The sequence below is a fragment of the Hyperolius riggenbachi genome, chromosome 2, assembly GCF_040937935.1.
Source record: "Hyperolius riggenbachi isolate aHypRig1 chromosome 2, aHypRig1.pri, whole genome shotgun sequence".
Lineage (NCBI taxonomy): Eukaryota > Metazoa > Chordata > Amphibia > Anura > Hyperoliidae > Hyperolius > Hyperolius riggenbachi.
Genome location: NC_090647.1, coordinates 88,995,046 through 89,012,413, shown reverse-complemented (window position 1 = coordinate 89,012,413; position 17,368 = coordinate 88,995,046). Strand labels below are relative to the sequence as shown.

At 45.1% G+C, this 17,368-nt stretch overlaps 1 protein-coding gene across 1 annotated transcript in view; it reads right to left on the bottom strand.

Annotated features, from left to right (window-relative positions):
* LOC137545617 (cilia- and flagella-associated protein 337-like) overlaps positions 1 to 17,368 on the bottom strand; it is a 217,848-nt gene that overhangs the window by 63,778 nt on the left and 136,702 nt on the right. The window contains exons 20-22 of the mRNA XM_068267032.1: positions 17,206 to 17,251; positions 12,164 to 12,223; positions 7,458 to 7,620 (exon numbers count right to left, since the gene is read on the bottom strand). Of these exons, the coding sequence (XP_068123133.1) occupies positions 7,458 to 7,620; positions 12,164 to 12,223; positions 17,206 to 17,251 (269 nt within the window). The remainder of the gene's footprint in view (positions 1 to 7,457; positions 7,621 to 12,163; positions 12,224 to 17,205; positions 17,252 to 17,368) is intronic.

Genomic DNA, 17,368 nt, shown 5'->3' with positions numbered 1-17,368 from the left:
GCGGGCACCTTCCTTCACCTATCTTATACTGGGGGGCATATACCTATCTAATCTATCCTGGGGGCATATACCTATCTAACCTATACTGGGGGGCATATACCTATCTAACCTATACTGGGGGGCATATACCTATCTAACCTATACTGGGGGGCATATACCTATCTAACCTATACTGGGGGGCATAGCCCTATCTAACCTATACTGGGGGGGCATAGCCCTATCTAACCTATACTGGGGGGCATATCCCTATCAAACCTATACTGGGGGGCATATACCTATCTAACCTATACTGGGGGGCATATACCTATCTAACCTATACTGGGGGACATATACCTATCTAATCTATACTGGGGGGCACATACCTATCTAACCTATACTGGGGGCAACTATATGGGCTACCTATACTGGGGGGGACCTATAGCTGGCTACCTATACTGCGGGCACCTATACCTGTCTCCACGTTGGGGGCGCATTTTATGCCCTCACCCTGGGTGCAATTTAGCCTAGAAACTGCTAGTATTTGGCTCCACCCACACCATATTTTGGCCACGCCCACACGCCACTTTCAGGAACCCCCCCCTTAGAAATCCTGGATTTGCCCCTGCCCCCCTCCCGGAGTTTAGTAGACCTATACGCCATGCCCGCTGGGATTGCAGACCTCCTTCACATCCGTGCAGCTTGCTCTAGTGTTCAGCTTGTGATGATGGCGCAATAATCACAAGGTTATCACTAGGGGGAGCCGCACAGATGTGAAGGAGGTCCGCAATCCACACCGGCATGGCGGATAGTCAAGCCAGCTGCCGATGAACCAGGAAACACAAGGGGGAGGGAGCAGAGGCACGAGGGGTGGAGTGGGCACACTGTACACACATGGGGGACACAGGATGAGACATGGGGGACACAGGAGGAGACCTGGGGGACACAGGTGGGATACAGGAGGACACTCAGGACACATGGGGGAGACATGGGGACACAGGAGGACACCAGTTGGGGAAGAACTTTATAAGACGCTCCTGGAATGTGGACACACCAGGTTTAGTATGTATATTTTTTCCCTGGTTTTTGCCCTCTAAACCTGGGTGCGTCTTACATTCCGGAGCGTCTTATACGACGGAAAATACTGTACTTTTTTTTTTTTTTCAAAAAGACCTCATAGCTTTTGTGAAAATCAATAAATAAATTTTTTTTAAGAAAAAATGTTTTTTAAACTGGTAAAATGCCTTTGCTTCAGTACACAGAAGGCACAGGGGGACAGAGGAGGTACAGGGGACAGAGATGGCACAGTGTTTCCACTTATGGACAGATTCAGGTTAATAACGAACCTACAGTCCCTATCTCAGGTTGTTTACTGGGGACTACTTTTCTTTCAGTATTTCTGTGTCATTATTGTGCAAGTGACTGGCTAATGATTTATATGTGCATATTACACTTTTAAAGGATACCCGAAGTGACATGTGACATGATGAGATAGACATGGGTATGTACAGTGCCAAGTACACAAATAACTACGCTGTGTTCCTCTTTTTCTTTCTCTGCCTGAAAGAGTTAAATATCAGGTATGTAAGTGGCTGACTCAGTCCTGACTCAGACAGGAAGTGACTACAGTGTGACTCTCACTGATAAGAAATTCCAACTATAAAACACTTTCCTAGCAGAAAATGACGTCTGAGAGCAAGAAAAAGATAAAAAGAGGAATTTCTTATCAGTGAGGCTCGCACTGTAGTCACTTCCTGTCTGAGTCAGGACTGAGTCAGCCGCTTACATACCTGATATTTAACTCTTTCAGGCAGAGAAAGAAAAAAAGGAACACAGCATAGTTATTTGTGTGCTGGGCACTGTACATACACATGTCTATGTCATCATGTCACATGTCACTTCGGGTATCCTTTAACCTCCTTAGCGTTATGGAGGAGCCTGGCTCGTCCAGCTAAAACTTGCTGCAATCGGTATGGATGAGCCAGGCTCGTCAATGCAGCCAGGGAGATTTCTAGCTGCTCTGCGCCGCTGGCTCCGCTTTTTCTGCTTCTGTGGGCTTCCCTGGGACAGATGGATGGCTGTCAGCATACTGTGGGTAGTGATCTGAGCTACCTATAGTATGCTAACCTGCATCCATCAGGCCCAGGGAGGACCGCATGGAGCCGGTGCTCCAACGTTTTGTCCTACATTGTCGAAATGACCTACGCTAATGACAGAATGATGGAGAACTCCATCGAGGTGACCTACAAATCGAAATATCCTACTATGGATATAGGGAGATTGTTTATGAGTTTCACTGTATTTTATTGCTATTAAGGTAATAATGGAAATAAGTATGAAAATGTAGCAGAAATAGATGATTCATCTATGCTCAGGGCGGCTGCACGGACCCTAGAAAGGGGCCTGCTCATTGGGACACACTTGCTGCTGCACTCCCTCCAGCCACAGGCTATTACTCCGCACACCCGTAGGGTAAACCGATGAGGGGAAATTAGAAAACCTTAATGCACATGTGCAGAGTGGGCGTGGAAAGTACTGAGCACGCGCAGAAGGGAAAGTAGGCAAAATCGACGCGTAGGTCAAAACGTTGGAGCACCGGCGGGGCAGAGCACGTTAGGAGCGAGTGGCCGGCGCGTTCCTGATCAAACCCCCCTCCCTCCTGATTGCGTGTGGCAGCATTCCTATCCTCCCTCCACAGATCACCGTCCCTGCCACCTGATCGATCCCTCCCTCTTGATTCCCAGGCAGCGCTGTGAGTGTGTGTAGTGATCGGGGAGTTTTACTCACCCGAGGCTCTCTCCAGCGATGATCGTAGGTTCTCCTCTGCTTCCAGCCCTGTGTTACTGTTGATGACGTCATCAAGCCGCGCCCCCGGAACTGTAAACAGTAGCCCGGGGCTGGACACAGGAGAATCTACGATCATAGCTGGAGAGAGCCTCGGGTGAGTAAAACTCCCCGATCAACACACACACTCACAGCGCTGCCTGGGAATCAAGAGGGAGGGATCGATCAGGTGGCAGGGGCGGCGATCTGTGGAGGGAGGATAGGAATGTTGCTACACGCAATCAGGAGGGAGGGGGTTGGATCAGGACTCAGGAGGCAGGGGAGGTGATCAGTGGGGGGGGGGGGGGGGTCATGATAGCTGCCTGGGGACACATTCCTGGGGCCAATCAGGATAGGTGCCTGGGGACACATTCCTGGCTAACATATACTGTTTACTATACTGGGGACACATTCCTGGCTAACTTTTAGCTACTAACTATACCAGGGACACAATCCTGGCTAACTTATAGCTACTAACTATACCAGGGACACAATCCTGGCTAACTTTTAGCTACTAACTATACCAGGGACACAATCCTGGCTAACTTATACTGCAGCCCCTTTAGCTGCTAACTATACTGGGAAACTTTTTCCTGGCAAACCTATACTTTTGCTCTTATAGCTGGCTAACTATACTGGCGACATTTATACCTGGCTACGTATACTTCGGCACCTATACCTTTACTGCGGCACCTATAGCTGAGTAACCTATACTGCAGCACCTATATCTGGCAACCTATACTGCGGCACCTATACCTGGCTACCTATACTGCGGCACCTATATCTGGCTACCTATACTGCGGCACCTATACCTGGTTACCTAAAATGCGGCACCTATACCTGGCTAATCTGTACTGGGGTAACCATGCCTGGCTAACCTATACTCACCTTTGGCATGCTGATCCCTCGTCGTGTACCTCCGATAGCTTTCCCAGTGTCCTCTTCCATGTTCCTTGTTGGATTTGCTTCTCCCTCTGCGATTACATGTTCCCCGGCGATTGGTGTTGATGACGCCAAGGCCACGCAATGTCATCATCTGGCGACAAACTTTTTTTTGTTTGTTTTGAATTCAATACAATAACCTGCATTAAATTCAATATTTAAAAAGAACGATTACAAAAAATGCTTGAAAATTATTTGAAATTAATTGAACCACTTTTTGCACAGAAATCCTAGGGAAATTGAACGCCAGGGAGGTTTTTAATGCTACCTTCTTGTGATGGCTGCATGTACTGTTATTTCATTCTGGTATATACTAAAGTTTTTTGTTCTATGTCAATAACATTTATTTTAATGCTTATTAAATGACCTGACTCACAAATTACTAAGAAAAACAAAAGTTTGCTTTCCTAAAACAGAAAGAATTTGCGATAATTCAGGTTGGAGTGAGCTCGAGATGTCTCCCAGGCACCACTGCTGAATATATGCAAATTAACCATTGTGCCCTTAGAAGCTAAACACACCTCCAGAACCGCTGGAATGCAATGATGTGTCAGTTTGTTAATTTGCACAGAGCCATAATAATCCAACATTCATACAGACTGTTTCGGATTGTTTGATCCTCATCAGTGCATGGCATGGATTAATTTGGCTCTATGGAGTAGGGCTTGTAAATCCGAGAGGCACAGACTAACCAGCAAGCTCATGGTGACCCAGAACTCATTGGGGTGTGTAAGGGACTACAATGGTCCTAAAAGCCCCCTTACTAAGATGTTAAGAAAAACAAAAGTTTGCTTTCCTAAAACAGAAAGAATTTGCGATAATTCAGGTTGGAGTGAGCTCGAGATGTCTCCCAGGCACCACTGCTGAATATATGCAAATTAACCATTGTGCCCTTAGAAGCTAAACACACCTCCAGAACCGCTGGAATGCAATGATGTGTCAGCTTGTTAATATGTACAGAGCCATAATAATCCAACATGCATACAGACTGTTTCGGATTGTTTGATCCTCATCAGTGCATGGCATGGATTAATTTGGCTCTATGGAGTAGGGCTTGTAAATCCGAGAGGCACAGACTAACCAGCAAGCTCATGGTGACCCAGAACTCATTGGGGTGTGTAAGGGACTACAATGGTCCTAAAAGCCCCCTTACTAAGATGTTAAGAAAAACAAAAGTTTGCTTTCCTAAAACAGAAAGAATTTGCGATAATTCAGGTTGGAGTGAGCTCGAGATGTCTCCCAGGCACCACTGCTGAATATATGCAAATTAACCATTGTGCCCTTAGAAGCTAAACACACCTCCAGAACCGCTGGAATGCAATGATGTGTCAGCTTGTTAATATGTACAGAGCCATAATAATCCAACATGCATACAGACTGTTTCGGATTGTTTGATCCTCATCAGTGCATGGCATGGATTAATTTGGCTCTATGGAGTAGGGCTTGTAAATCCGAGAGGCACAGACTAACCAGCAAGCTCATGGTGACCCAGAACTCATTGGGGTGTGTAAGGGACTACAATGGTCCTAAAAGCCCCCTTACTAAGATGTTAAGAAAAACAAAAGTTTGCTTTCCTAAAACAGAAAGAATTTGCGATAATTCAGGTTTGCGATAATTACTAATTCTCTCTATCCACATTACTATATATTTGTCCCCAATTAATAATCACATTAAAGAGGAGTAGAGATGTCGCGAACGGTTCCAGGCGAACTTTGGGGGTTCGCATGCAGGCGAACTTTTGCGGAAGTTCGATTCGCCCCATAATGCTCTATTGAGCAAAACTTTGACCCTCCATATCACTGTCAGCAGACATGTTATTGTCAAACACACTTCTCTCACTGCTGGAGACCTGCCCACCCTCCCTCCTCCAAGCAAGGTATTTTATACCATTTGACTGCCTACACTAATTAGTTATGGGACAGCTGCTACACACTCTGCTAGGGAAATTTTAATTAGCCTCTTGTGGGTCTCCTCCCTCCTCCCACCTCCCCTTCTATCTATTCCCTCCTCCCTCCTACCGGAGGGAGGAGGGTCTCTTCTGCCAGGGAATTATACTATTTTAAAAACCAGTATACATCATACCATGGCTGGGAATCGAACCCAGCTCTCACTGTGTGGTGGCCAAGCCACCCTAACCACTGTACCACTACAGTAGTAAATGAAGCTGGCCTAAAAATTACCATTTATGCTCAATGCAATAGAAACATGTTGCTTACAGGGAACCTTAACTGAGAGTGATATGGATGTTTCCTGTAAACAATACCAGTTGCCTGGCAGTCCAGCTGATCTTTGTGACTGCAATAGTGGCTGAATCACACCCTGAAACAAGCATGCAGCTAATCCAGTCTGACTTCAGTCAGAGCACCTGATCTGCATGCTTGTTCAGGGGCTGTGGCTAAAAGTATTAGAGACACAGGATCAGCAGGTGATCCAGGCAACTGGTATTATTTTAAAAGGAAAAATCCATATCCTTCTCCGTTTAGGTTCCCTTTAAGGATTTGTAGCATAAAAGCCAACTCACATTGGCTGGGATTTGAACCTGGGTCTCACTGTGTGGTGGGCATGCACCCTAACCACTGAGGGAGGTGGGAGGTGGGAGGAAGGAGGTGGGAGGAGTAGCAGCTGTCCCATAACTAATTAGTGTAGGCAGACAACTGAGTCAAATGGTATAAAGGACCTTGCTTGGAGGAGGGAGGGTCCTCCAGCAGTGATGTGTATTTCACTCAATCAGGTGTGCCTCCAGGTATTAGAGGTCTTGAAACATGTTTTCTATCATTTTTCTAGCCAGTAGAATTTTTTAAAATTTTCAAAGTTCGCCTTCCCATTGAAGTCTATTGCGGTTCGCAAACTTTTTCACGAACCGAACCTTTCGCGGAGGTTCGCAAACAGGGTTCGCGAACCGAAAATCGGAGGTTCGCGACATCTCTAAAGAGGAACTGCAGTGAAAATAACATAATAAAATAGGGCCTAATTTTTACAATAATTATGTATAAATAATTTAGTCAGTGTTTGCCCATTGTAAAATATTTCCTCTCCCTGATTTACATTCTGACATTTATCACATGGCGACATCTTTACTGCTGGCAGGTGATGTCTATGGAAGGAGATGATGCAGTTTTGGCAGTTGGAAACAGCTGTTATTTCCCACAATGCAACAAGGCTCCCACAGTGTGATGTCAGCACCATGGTCCCGACATCACACTGTGGGAGGAGTTTCATTACAATATCAGCAATACAGAGGGACACTTGAGGAAGGGTCAGTTGACTCGTAACATGTAGTGTGTCTTGCTCAATAAACGACAAACGCAAGTTTGAAGCCTGTGGAGTGCCTTTTTCTACATTAGTGGAGTTTATGTTTGGCAGGAGTGATGGACCTGCAGAAAAAGAGCACCGGCAACTGCTACCTACACCAGGTTAGCTGTATCTGAGCACCAAGGTGGATATTTCATCAGCAATACAGAGGTCCCTGATGATCCGTTTGAAAAAGGTAAAGATTTCTCATGGGAAAGGGGGTTTCAAGCCCCGTTACAGGACTAGCATGTTCTCTGGGATGTCAGGACATCAGTTGTGCTATACTGAGATTATATAGGCTTATTAAATCATCTTATTTGTATGGGCATTGTGATTCAAATCTTACAATATTGTATTAACGGTTATAAGTCTAAGTGGTAGTCTATGAATGAGATCTGGACAGTTCCTAGTGGCATCTCACTCACATTTAATCCCAGCAGAGCCGACATGCTGCGCTGTGTTTATACGGCAGTAGATGTGACCGGAGATCATGTTCCAGATAATAATTTCTCCATCATAGCTGGAGCTGGCCAGCAGATTAGGAGGATTCTGGGCGATGCACAGGATGTCTTCACGGTGGCCTCGGATCTACAAGAGAAGGGACAGCTCTGGTGAGCTCTGAGGCTGCTCAACATAATCCCCCGCTCTTCATATCTGCACTCTGATCACACAGAACCCTTCCCTCTTCAGGTCATAAAACTACACAGCTTGTTATTGCTTGCGCTGACATACGGTTCCTAGAGATGTCACACTGCTGCCATAAAAATATGCAATGATACATGATTTACAGGTCCTATTCCAACTGCACATGTCGGCATTAAAGGGGAGCTCCACCTTCACCCATAAATATTTATTTTATTATTTTTTATTACATTTTGCTATTTTTTTTATATTTTAACCACCCTCCCTCCCTCCCTCCCAGTGGCAGCCTATGACAGCGATCATCAACTAGGCAGCCTAGTAAGTGTCCCTAAATGAAAGTACATGAGCTATTGACCTTTTTCTATCTCCCTCTGCTCTCAGAAGTTGTATTCTGCCAGGAAAACTTTTATGGCTTTAACTTGCTTAGCAGGGATGTTTTCTATATTCCTGAAGTCACTTCACTGTCACTTCCATACCTAATACTTAACTCTTTCAGGCAGCAAAATAAAACAAGTAAAACAACCTGGTTTTTTTATATGTTTTGCACTGCACATACACATCCATCTGATCTTGAGGTTGTATTAGTAACAATAACACGCTTAAGCAGCACAAGGTAATACAAGCGAGCACACGCTACACGCAGTCCTGTCCGCGTAGCGTGCGCTCTTAACTTACGCATGTTCTTTTGAAGTGCGATGATGACCATGATACTTCACTAGAGTGGCCACTACTACATTAGTTGTATTAACTTGCGCTGCTTGAGTGTGTTATCGTAAGTGAATCAACCCCCATATGTCATATTGCCTCAGGTACACTATAATACACAGGGATTAGTTACACATGTTTGCAAATAAACAAGGCGTGGAGGCTGAATCAAGCCTTCTGTGTGAACGGTGCTATTTCACTGTCCCAGAGCAGGACATACTGTATATTGCAAGAGATAAACAAGCCCAAATTACCGGCTGCATGTTTCTATTGAATTCTATGGACTCTGAATCCAGCCATGGTGGCAAAGCTACATAAGGGTAATGGCAGCCTCCTGGCAACTCTCTGACATATTCATTTATTGCAATGCATGAGCTGCTTTGGAACAGTTGAGTGGGACTATAGAACACATAGGAGGCTTGTTGTGTCTTTGCAACAGGCCCGGATTTACATCATTGGAGTCTATAGGCACAGATGTCCTGGCACCCTAGCCTTCGCCCTCCATTAACCTAAAAACCCCCGCTGAACCGCACCACAAGTGTGCTGGCTGGCCCAGCTGTCACTTCCCCCTTACTTCCCTTGCCTGTTATAGGTAGCCACAAGGGTCCCTTAGCAGATACCCTCATGTATTAAGTAGCTAGATGTACCCATGACTGAAGGGGGATCGCATCAGTGGAATGCTGAGAGCCGGGTGTGTAACCTCTCATTTACACTCTGCTCGGGACTCTGCATAGTGAAGGAGGAGGGAGGGGGGCACTAGGAGAGGGGAGTGAGATTCCTATCTATTATCAGGCGCCTGTAGGCAAGTGCCTTATGGTAAATCTGGCCATGATTTGCAAATATGTGTAATTAATGCATTTGCTTTTAATAACAATCAGAGACAGATATTGCTTTGAGCCTTTGATTATAATTCTGTGTAAAGGCAATGCCCCTGTGGCGGTGACGATCTCTCTGCAGCATATGTATTTCTTGCGTTTGATGGACTACAGCTCGCGTCAATCTGCTTTACTGTTTGAATGAAAGTTTAATACCTTGTTTACTGCATCCATAATTACGTCCAACTTTAAATGCAAGGCACCCACGCACACTCAAGAGAAAACATTTTTAATTAATCGCTCGTTTGGTTACTTTTTCATTACACAGAATACGCGGTTTATAGTGTGATTAGTGAATGCTTTGAGGAAAGTTCAAAAAACTAATTTATGAGCTCAGAATCGTTAATAACGTCTCTAGAGATTGGCAACATTTAAAGTAACGGACTTAATTTTCAGGTTTTTTTTAAAAAGAAGAAACACAGCAATTAAGACATGGAATATTCATACAGAAGTGACAAGTTTGAGCCCATATGGTTACTGGCTATATTGTGCATTTTAAAGTAACCCTGCAATGCAGTAGTGATGCACTGCAGAGGCGTTACTAGGGTTGGTGTCACCCGGTGCAGAAACTCATGGTGTCACCCCGCTCTTTTCCCATGAACCTCCAACCTCACCAGGCTAAACAAAACCAATCATTCTTTTTCTATAGTAAAAAAAAAAATCAGTATTCACATAGCCTTACTCCATTCTCCCCTAGCCTGGAGCTTGGTGTCACTCCCTCTGCTGGCGACACCTGGTAGGGTCTGCACCCACTGCACTCTCCTGGAGTGCACTGGTTAGATAAAGGGGGTACCAGCTGTAGACAATGACAAGGCCATGCATTATAAGTGTTCATTTGGTACACATGAACCTCCCCCACATCAATATTGCCCCCATTCCATTCATGCCTTTGCCCCCCCCCCCCCCCCCCCCCCCCATCATTAAAGTTACTATTTATCTTTCTACAGCTTTATTAAGTTTCCTGTGTATTCCCTGACATTTAAATTAGTGACCTATGTGCCACAACCCCTGTGATTCCTACCCTCTGTACCTCATCACATCACTTGCCCCTTTCCATTGTAATTAGTGTTCACTGTATCACATCTCTTTGTGTCTGAAGCCCCCTAACCTTTATTATTAGTATTATTTAATATTTACATAAAGCTAACACCTTCCTAAGTATATAGTCTTTTCATTAATCTAAATCCTACCATAGTCATATGTCCATTGTAGTTTGGTGCCAATTTAGGGGAAGCCAATAAACGTATATGTATGTTTTTGTGGTATGGGAGGAACCCAGAATGCCGAGAGGAAACTCACACAGACACATAGAAACTCTGTGCATATAGAGGCCTGGCTGGGATTGGAACCCAGCAATGCAAGGCAAGAGTGCTATCCACTTAGCCACTGTGCCCCCTTCCCCCCGTGTAATTCCCAATTTGTGTCCTCTGCAGCATCCTGTCCTGTAACCAGTGTGCTATCCCCTGCTTCCTGTAATTAGTGACTGCTGTGATACCATAATAAGTGTTCCCAGTTCCACTCCAAACAGTTATCTGGAACATCCACCTCCACAATTAGTTCCTGTGCCTGAATCAGGTAATTTAGTTTGTGCACCTCCCCTGTGCCCATGTTAAAAGCTGCAATCAGCTGGAGGAGTGGTGGGATGTGACTGCATGTGTATAGGAGGGTAACTGGAGGAGTGGTGGGATGTGACTGCATGTGTATAGGAGGGTAACTGGAGGAGTGGTGGGATGTGACTGCATGTGTATAGAAGGGTAACTGGAGGAGTGGTGGGATGTGACTGCATGTGTATAGAAGGGTAACTGGAGGAGTGGTGGGATGTGACTGCATGTGTATAGAAGGGTAACTGGAGGAGTGGTGGGATGTGACTGCATGTGTATAGGAGGGTAACTGGAGGAGTGGTGGGATGTGACTGCATGTGTATAGAAGGGTAACTGGAGGAGTGGTGGGATGTGACTGCATGTGTATAGGAGGGTAACTGGAGGAGTGGTGGGATGTGACTGCATGTGTATAGAAGGGAACTGGAGGAGTGGTGGCATATGACTGCATGTGTATAGGAGGGTAACTGGAGGAGTGGTGGGATGTGACTGCATGTGTATAGAAGGGTAACTGGAGGAGTGGTGGGATGTGACTGCATGTGTAAAGGAGGGTAACTGGAGGAGTGGTGGGATGTGACTGCATGTGTATAGAAGGGTAACTGGAGGAGTGGTGAGATGTGACTGCATGTGTATAGGAGGGTAACTGGAGGAGTGGTGGGATATGACTGCATGTGTATAGAAGGGTAACTGGAGGAGTGGTGGGATGTGACTGCATGTGTATAGAAGGGTAACTGGAGGAGTGGTGGGATGTGACTGCATGTGTATAGGAGGGTAACTGGAGGAGTGGTGGGATGTGACTGCATGTGTATAGAAGGGTAACTGGAGGAGTGGTGGGATGTGACTGCATGTGTATAGGAGGGTAACTGGAGGAGTGGTGGGATGTGACTGCATGTGTATAGAAGGGTAACTGGAGGAGTGGTGGGATGTGACTGCATGTGTATAGGAGGGTAACTGGAAGAGTGGTGGGAGGTGACTGCATGTGTATAGGAGGGTAACTGGAGGAGTGGTGGGAGGTGACTGCATGTGTATAGGAAGGTAACTGGAGGAGTGGTGGGATGTGACTGCATGTGTATAGGAGGGTAACTGGAGGAGTGGTGGGATGTGACTGCATGTGTATAGAAGGGTAACTGGAGGAGTGGTGGGATGTGACTGCATGTGTATAGGGGGGTAACTGGAGGAGCGGTGTATCTCTGGCCCAAATATTTTCAAAAAAGTGTGCCTCTTACCATGTAAACAACTGGAAAGTATGAAAAAGTATCCTTTGGAAATAATTCCTCTATTTTATTGAAATTCTAATTGGAATCTTCTTACCAAGTCATCCTGCCAGCCTGGCTGCGGTTCCTGGAAGTGGTGGAGATCATCATCCGAGTCCTGCACACAACAGAAGACGTTATCAGCTGAATAATAAGAGAAGACTGCATGTCAGAACTGGAATCAGCAGAGTGGCCAATTTATTGATGTTTGTTAAGTCTGGCTAAAATAAATTCAGTCTGGGCTTTAGAGTGAATTTACAGTATACTTTAGATGATTAATCCCTTCACTGCAGTTCTAGATATTGCAGGGTTTCCATGCTTGAGCGCGTGTGGCGTGGCAATAGGGGATGCAGAGGTTGCGACCACACCAGGGCTCTTTGGCAACATGGGCCCCAAGGGAACCCCCTCAACTGCAGTATTAGTTCTTTTTGGTGCAGCACTTCTATAGATGCTTTGAATAGTAGTAATCATTAATAAACTGTTCTCCATCCTCTTCTTGCACCTTTAATATTGTGGTTGTCCTTGGCAGATTTTGGTGTGCTATAATTGTTATGAATAGAGTGCTAGGGGGGGGGGCGCTCAATGTAAAACTTGCACTGAGGCCCAATGCTACGCCACTGTTGAGGGCCCAGTGCTGCTTTATCTGCCAGCTTGGTGTGCTACTTTTACCAGTACTTGAGTTCTCTGACCTGATTTCTCATTATGCCCCTGATCTGTTGATTATTCATGATCTGTCTGCTCTGTACCTCTGTTCCTGACCTCGGCTAGGTCTTGGATTCCATCTGTCTGCTGTCTGTCGAATCCTTTGACTTGTGCCTACGACTTGTGTCTACTCTAGCCTGCTGCCTACCCTAATTTAGCAGTCCTGACCTAAGATGCCCCTAGACCACATAAGTCCACATCAAATTGAAGAGTCACCAGTTCTCTCATCACTGGTAGTGCCATCTCAGGGATCTCAACATGGTGGTTACTTGCAACAAAGTAGTCTGTTGCCCACTAGGGGTGGCAGACCCTTGTTGGACACTATGGTAAAGACCAATAGTTACTTAGGCACTTTAAGAGAGCCCACACCTATCTCAAGTGAATGTGTCAACAGCACCTGCAAACCTAACAGCCCCTAACAGAGACATCTACAACTTATACATCCTATGGATCTACTGTACTAGGAGGAACAATCTAACATCAGTTATGTTATGTATCCATTCCATCCTAAGCTAGTAATAAGGTCTGGTTGCAACCGGACTTCCATCATCATCCACCAAACTCTGTAATTCATATAACAGGACACTGAATTTTTAGAACAGATGAAAAAAGTGGCAATTAAATTGAAGGATATACAGTATATATATATATATATATATATATATATATATATATATATATATATATATATATATATATATATATATATATATATATTAGTTTAGAAATTGGCTAAGGTGGTCAAGATATTGATTGTCTTCAATAGTCTATATTTGCATTTTAAGGTTTTCCTAACTTTGAAGGGCATCCACAGGTGCAGTTACTCCAAAGGGAATGGTGATACCTTGATCCAGCCAGGGAGATCATGTTTACCTTTCGTGTCTTTTCCTTCATCTTTATTAGTTTATTGTACGGAGAGTCTCAAGATGCTTAACATGTCTTTTTACAACCTAGGTAACTATGTCATTCTATATTTATTAGCTTAATATGTAATCCTATGTACATTAGTATACATTATGTGAGTAAATAATGGAAAGGATGAGCTGCTAATGAGACGGAGCATTTCCATAAAGCGCAGTGACAAATCAATAACGAGAGTCCCAAGTGCACAATGTATAAGCTGCGGGGAACAGCAGAATTATATATTGCAGAATTGGAATGCAGTTTTACTCTATTATGGACAGTGTCAAATTGTTTTATGTCCTTAAAGTTTGTATGAATTTCACAGGGAAAATCTGTTCTTTCTCCACCAAGCACCAATTATGAATAGTAGAGTACTATAGGCCCCTAACTAGTGCTTTTAGGGCCGCTTTAATGTCCGATGGGGCCCTGGGACAAAGGTAACCTGGGGCCTTCCAGCAAACTCAGCTCCCAGGGCTCCCAAATGGGCTGCCACCCTCCTCAATCTCCCCCCCTTGGCTCCAATGTGCTCTGGGGGGGGGGGGGGGGGGGGGGGGGGCCTGCATGTGCACAATACCAGCATTGAATGTCACCTGTCCCGGTAGCCGGCGTGCTGCTCCTGTCTTCTTACTGCTGCCTGCCTCTTGTGACCGAAGGATGTTATATGTAAAGGTAATGATATGCCGGTTACAAGAGGCAGGCGGGGGCGAAGAAGACCAGGAGCACGAAGGTACGGATCAACGTGCTGGCTAGGGATGATCAATGAAACGCAAATTTTCCTGAAATTATGCAAATTTTTATGCAAATGTATGCAGTTTGAAAACATAGGTTTAAATTGATTGGTCCTTTTCAAGCTGCATATATTTTCATCAAAATTTGCATACATTTGCATGAACTCAGAACAATTTGCATTTCTGTAATCATCCCTAGTGCTGGCCGCCGGGACAAGTGAGCTACCAATGCTGCTATTGTGCAGGGCCCCCAGAGAGCACATAACAGTTAAGGAGGGGTCGGGGCCTGGCAGGGCTTGGAACCCACGGGCAATTACCCCCTTTGCCTTAATGGAAGTGCTGGCCCTGCGTGCTTTTAAACTTAGAATGCCCCACTATGGTAAGAACATGAGGCTGTGAAGGATCCATTGGTGAAGACTCATGAATTATGCTTTCAGATATATCAGCTGTGTATAAATGAATAGAGTAAGCTGACTGCTGAGAAGCTCAGAGAATATCACATCGGTTCCCTTCCCAGCAGACTATCCTGTCTGTAAATGTCAGAATTAGCAGACTGCCAGTCTGTGCCAGCGCTGTCACTGACCTCTACTGTCCTTTTCACAGCTTATATTATATTATAGGGTGACACACGCAATGTTGTGCCTTATTAATGGATGGTTCGGTAAAGGTTGCTGAGCTTACTTAGCAAAATGTACTCAGCCTCAGTGAAAGTATATGCATTATTATTTAGCATTTACAGGTGAAACTCAACAAAATTAGAATATTGTGTAAAAGTTCATTTATGTCATCAATTCAACTTAAAAGGTTAAACTAGTATATGAAATAGACTCCTTACATGCAAAGTGAGATATTTCAAGCCTTTATTTGTTATCATTTTGATGATTATGGTTTAAGCTAATGGCAAACCCAAAATCAAAATCTCAGACTATTAGAATATTGTGAAAAATGTTCAATATTCTAGGCTCAAAGTGTCAGACTGTAATCAGCTATTTCATTCAAAACACCTGCAAAGGGTTCCTGAGCCTTCAGGCTTTATTCACATTAGCAAACGCGGACAGGCGTGAGTTCGGAACGCAACACGTATGAACGCACGCCATCTGCGTTTGTATGCGTTGCGTGGCTGATCCCATTCACTGAAAGTGAATGGGACAGCCACGCGTTTTAGGAAAAAATGTGTGCAGCATGCGTTCCCGAAACGCACTGGTCCGGAACGCATGCAGTGTGAACATCAGACAGTGCAGTCTATGCACTGTCTGATGCCATGCGTGTCGGCCTCCTGCATGCGTTCCCGAAACACGGATGGAAACGCATGCAGTGTGAACGGGGCCTTAGGCCTCTTTCACAGTGGGGCGTTAAAGTCGCACGTTATAAAAAGTTATAACGCAGACTAACGCACAGCAATACAAAGTCTGTGAAACATTCACAGTGCACACATTGCGTTGTGTGTAACGTGTAGCAATATTTAGAAAGTGCTGCATGCTGTGCGTTTAGCAATACATTTGCTGCGTTATGTGTGTTGCACATGCTCAGTAATGTTTTTGGTTTTTTTAAATGTAACACATGCGCTGTTTTCGTTCCATCAGTATGCAACGAAAACGGCGCACCAAGAGACAGATAATGCAGTGCAAAATAACGTCCAATTTCATAACCTACATGCGCTGCGTTAGGGGCACGTTGTGCGACTTTAAAGTTGCATCAAATGCAACATCCCACTGTGAAAGAGGCCTTAAAGGACACCTGAAGTGAGAGGTATGTGGAGGCTGCCATATTTATTTCCTTTTAAAGGAGTTACCAGGCTAAAATAGTAAAAATGAGATTTACTGACCTGGGGCTTTCTTCAGCCCCTTGCCGCCGACTGTCCCACGCCGACCGCTCCGCTCCCCGCCGCTGTCCCGGTCTCCGTTCTCGGTATTCAGGCCAACCGCGAGGTAGGCCTTACTGCGGCTGCGCGAAGCACAGCTGTCAGTCATGGCCACGTGGGCCGCAGCAAACAGCAAGCGCAGAACTACTGCACCTGCGCAGTTCGCTGCAGCCCACGTGGCCATGATTGACAGCGGCGCTTCGCGCAGCCGCAGTAAGGCCGACCCCTCGGTCGGCCTGAATATCGAGAACGGAGACCGGGACAGCGGCGGGGAGCGGAGCGGTCGGCATGGGACAGTCGGCTGCAAGGGGCTGAAGAAAGCCCCAGGTGAGTAAAGCTATTTTTACTATTTTAGCCTGGTAACTCCTTAAAGCAATACCAGTTTCTTGGCTGTCCTGCTGATCCTCTGCCTCTAATACATTTAGCCATAGACCCTGAACAAGCATGCAGATCAGATGTTTCTGACAGCCTTGTCAGATCTGACAAGATTAGCTGCATGCTTGTTTCTGGTCTGATTCAGACAATACTGCAGCCAAATAGATCCGCAAGACAGCCAGACAACTGGCATTGTTTAGAAGGAAATAAATATGGCAGCCTCCATATTCTTCTCACTTCAGTTGTCCTTTAAATGGTCTCTCAGTCTGGTTCAGTATTACTGCCATAAATGAACTTTTGCACGATATTCTAATTTTTCGAGTTTCACCTGTATATATCGCCAAAATCTTCTACAGCGCTGTACAGAGTATATTGTCTTGTCACTAACTGACCCTCAGAGGGGCTCACAATCTAATCCCTACTATAGTCATATGTCTATGTATGTATCGTGTAGTGTATGTATCGTAGTCTAGGGCCAATGTAGGGAAAAGCCAATTAGCGCAGTATGTTTTTGGGATAGACGGTACTCACAATATACATGTTTATCCTTCGATCCCATCCAACAGCAACCACGTATCTGAAAAAGATGAACATGGAGTACTTGATTAGGTTAATGCATTATTTCTTATGCCACCATGACTGCATAGTAACACCTATTACCCCGATTCTGTATGTTGTCCCTTCCTCCAGCCTC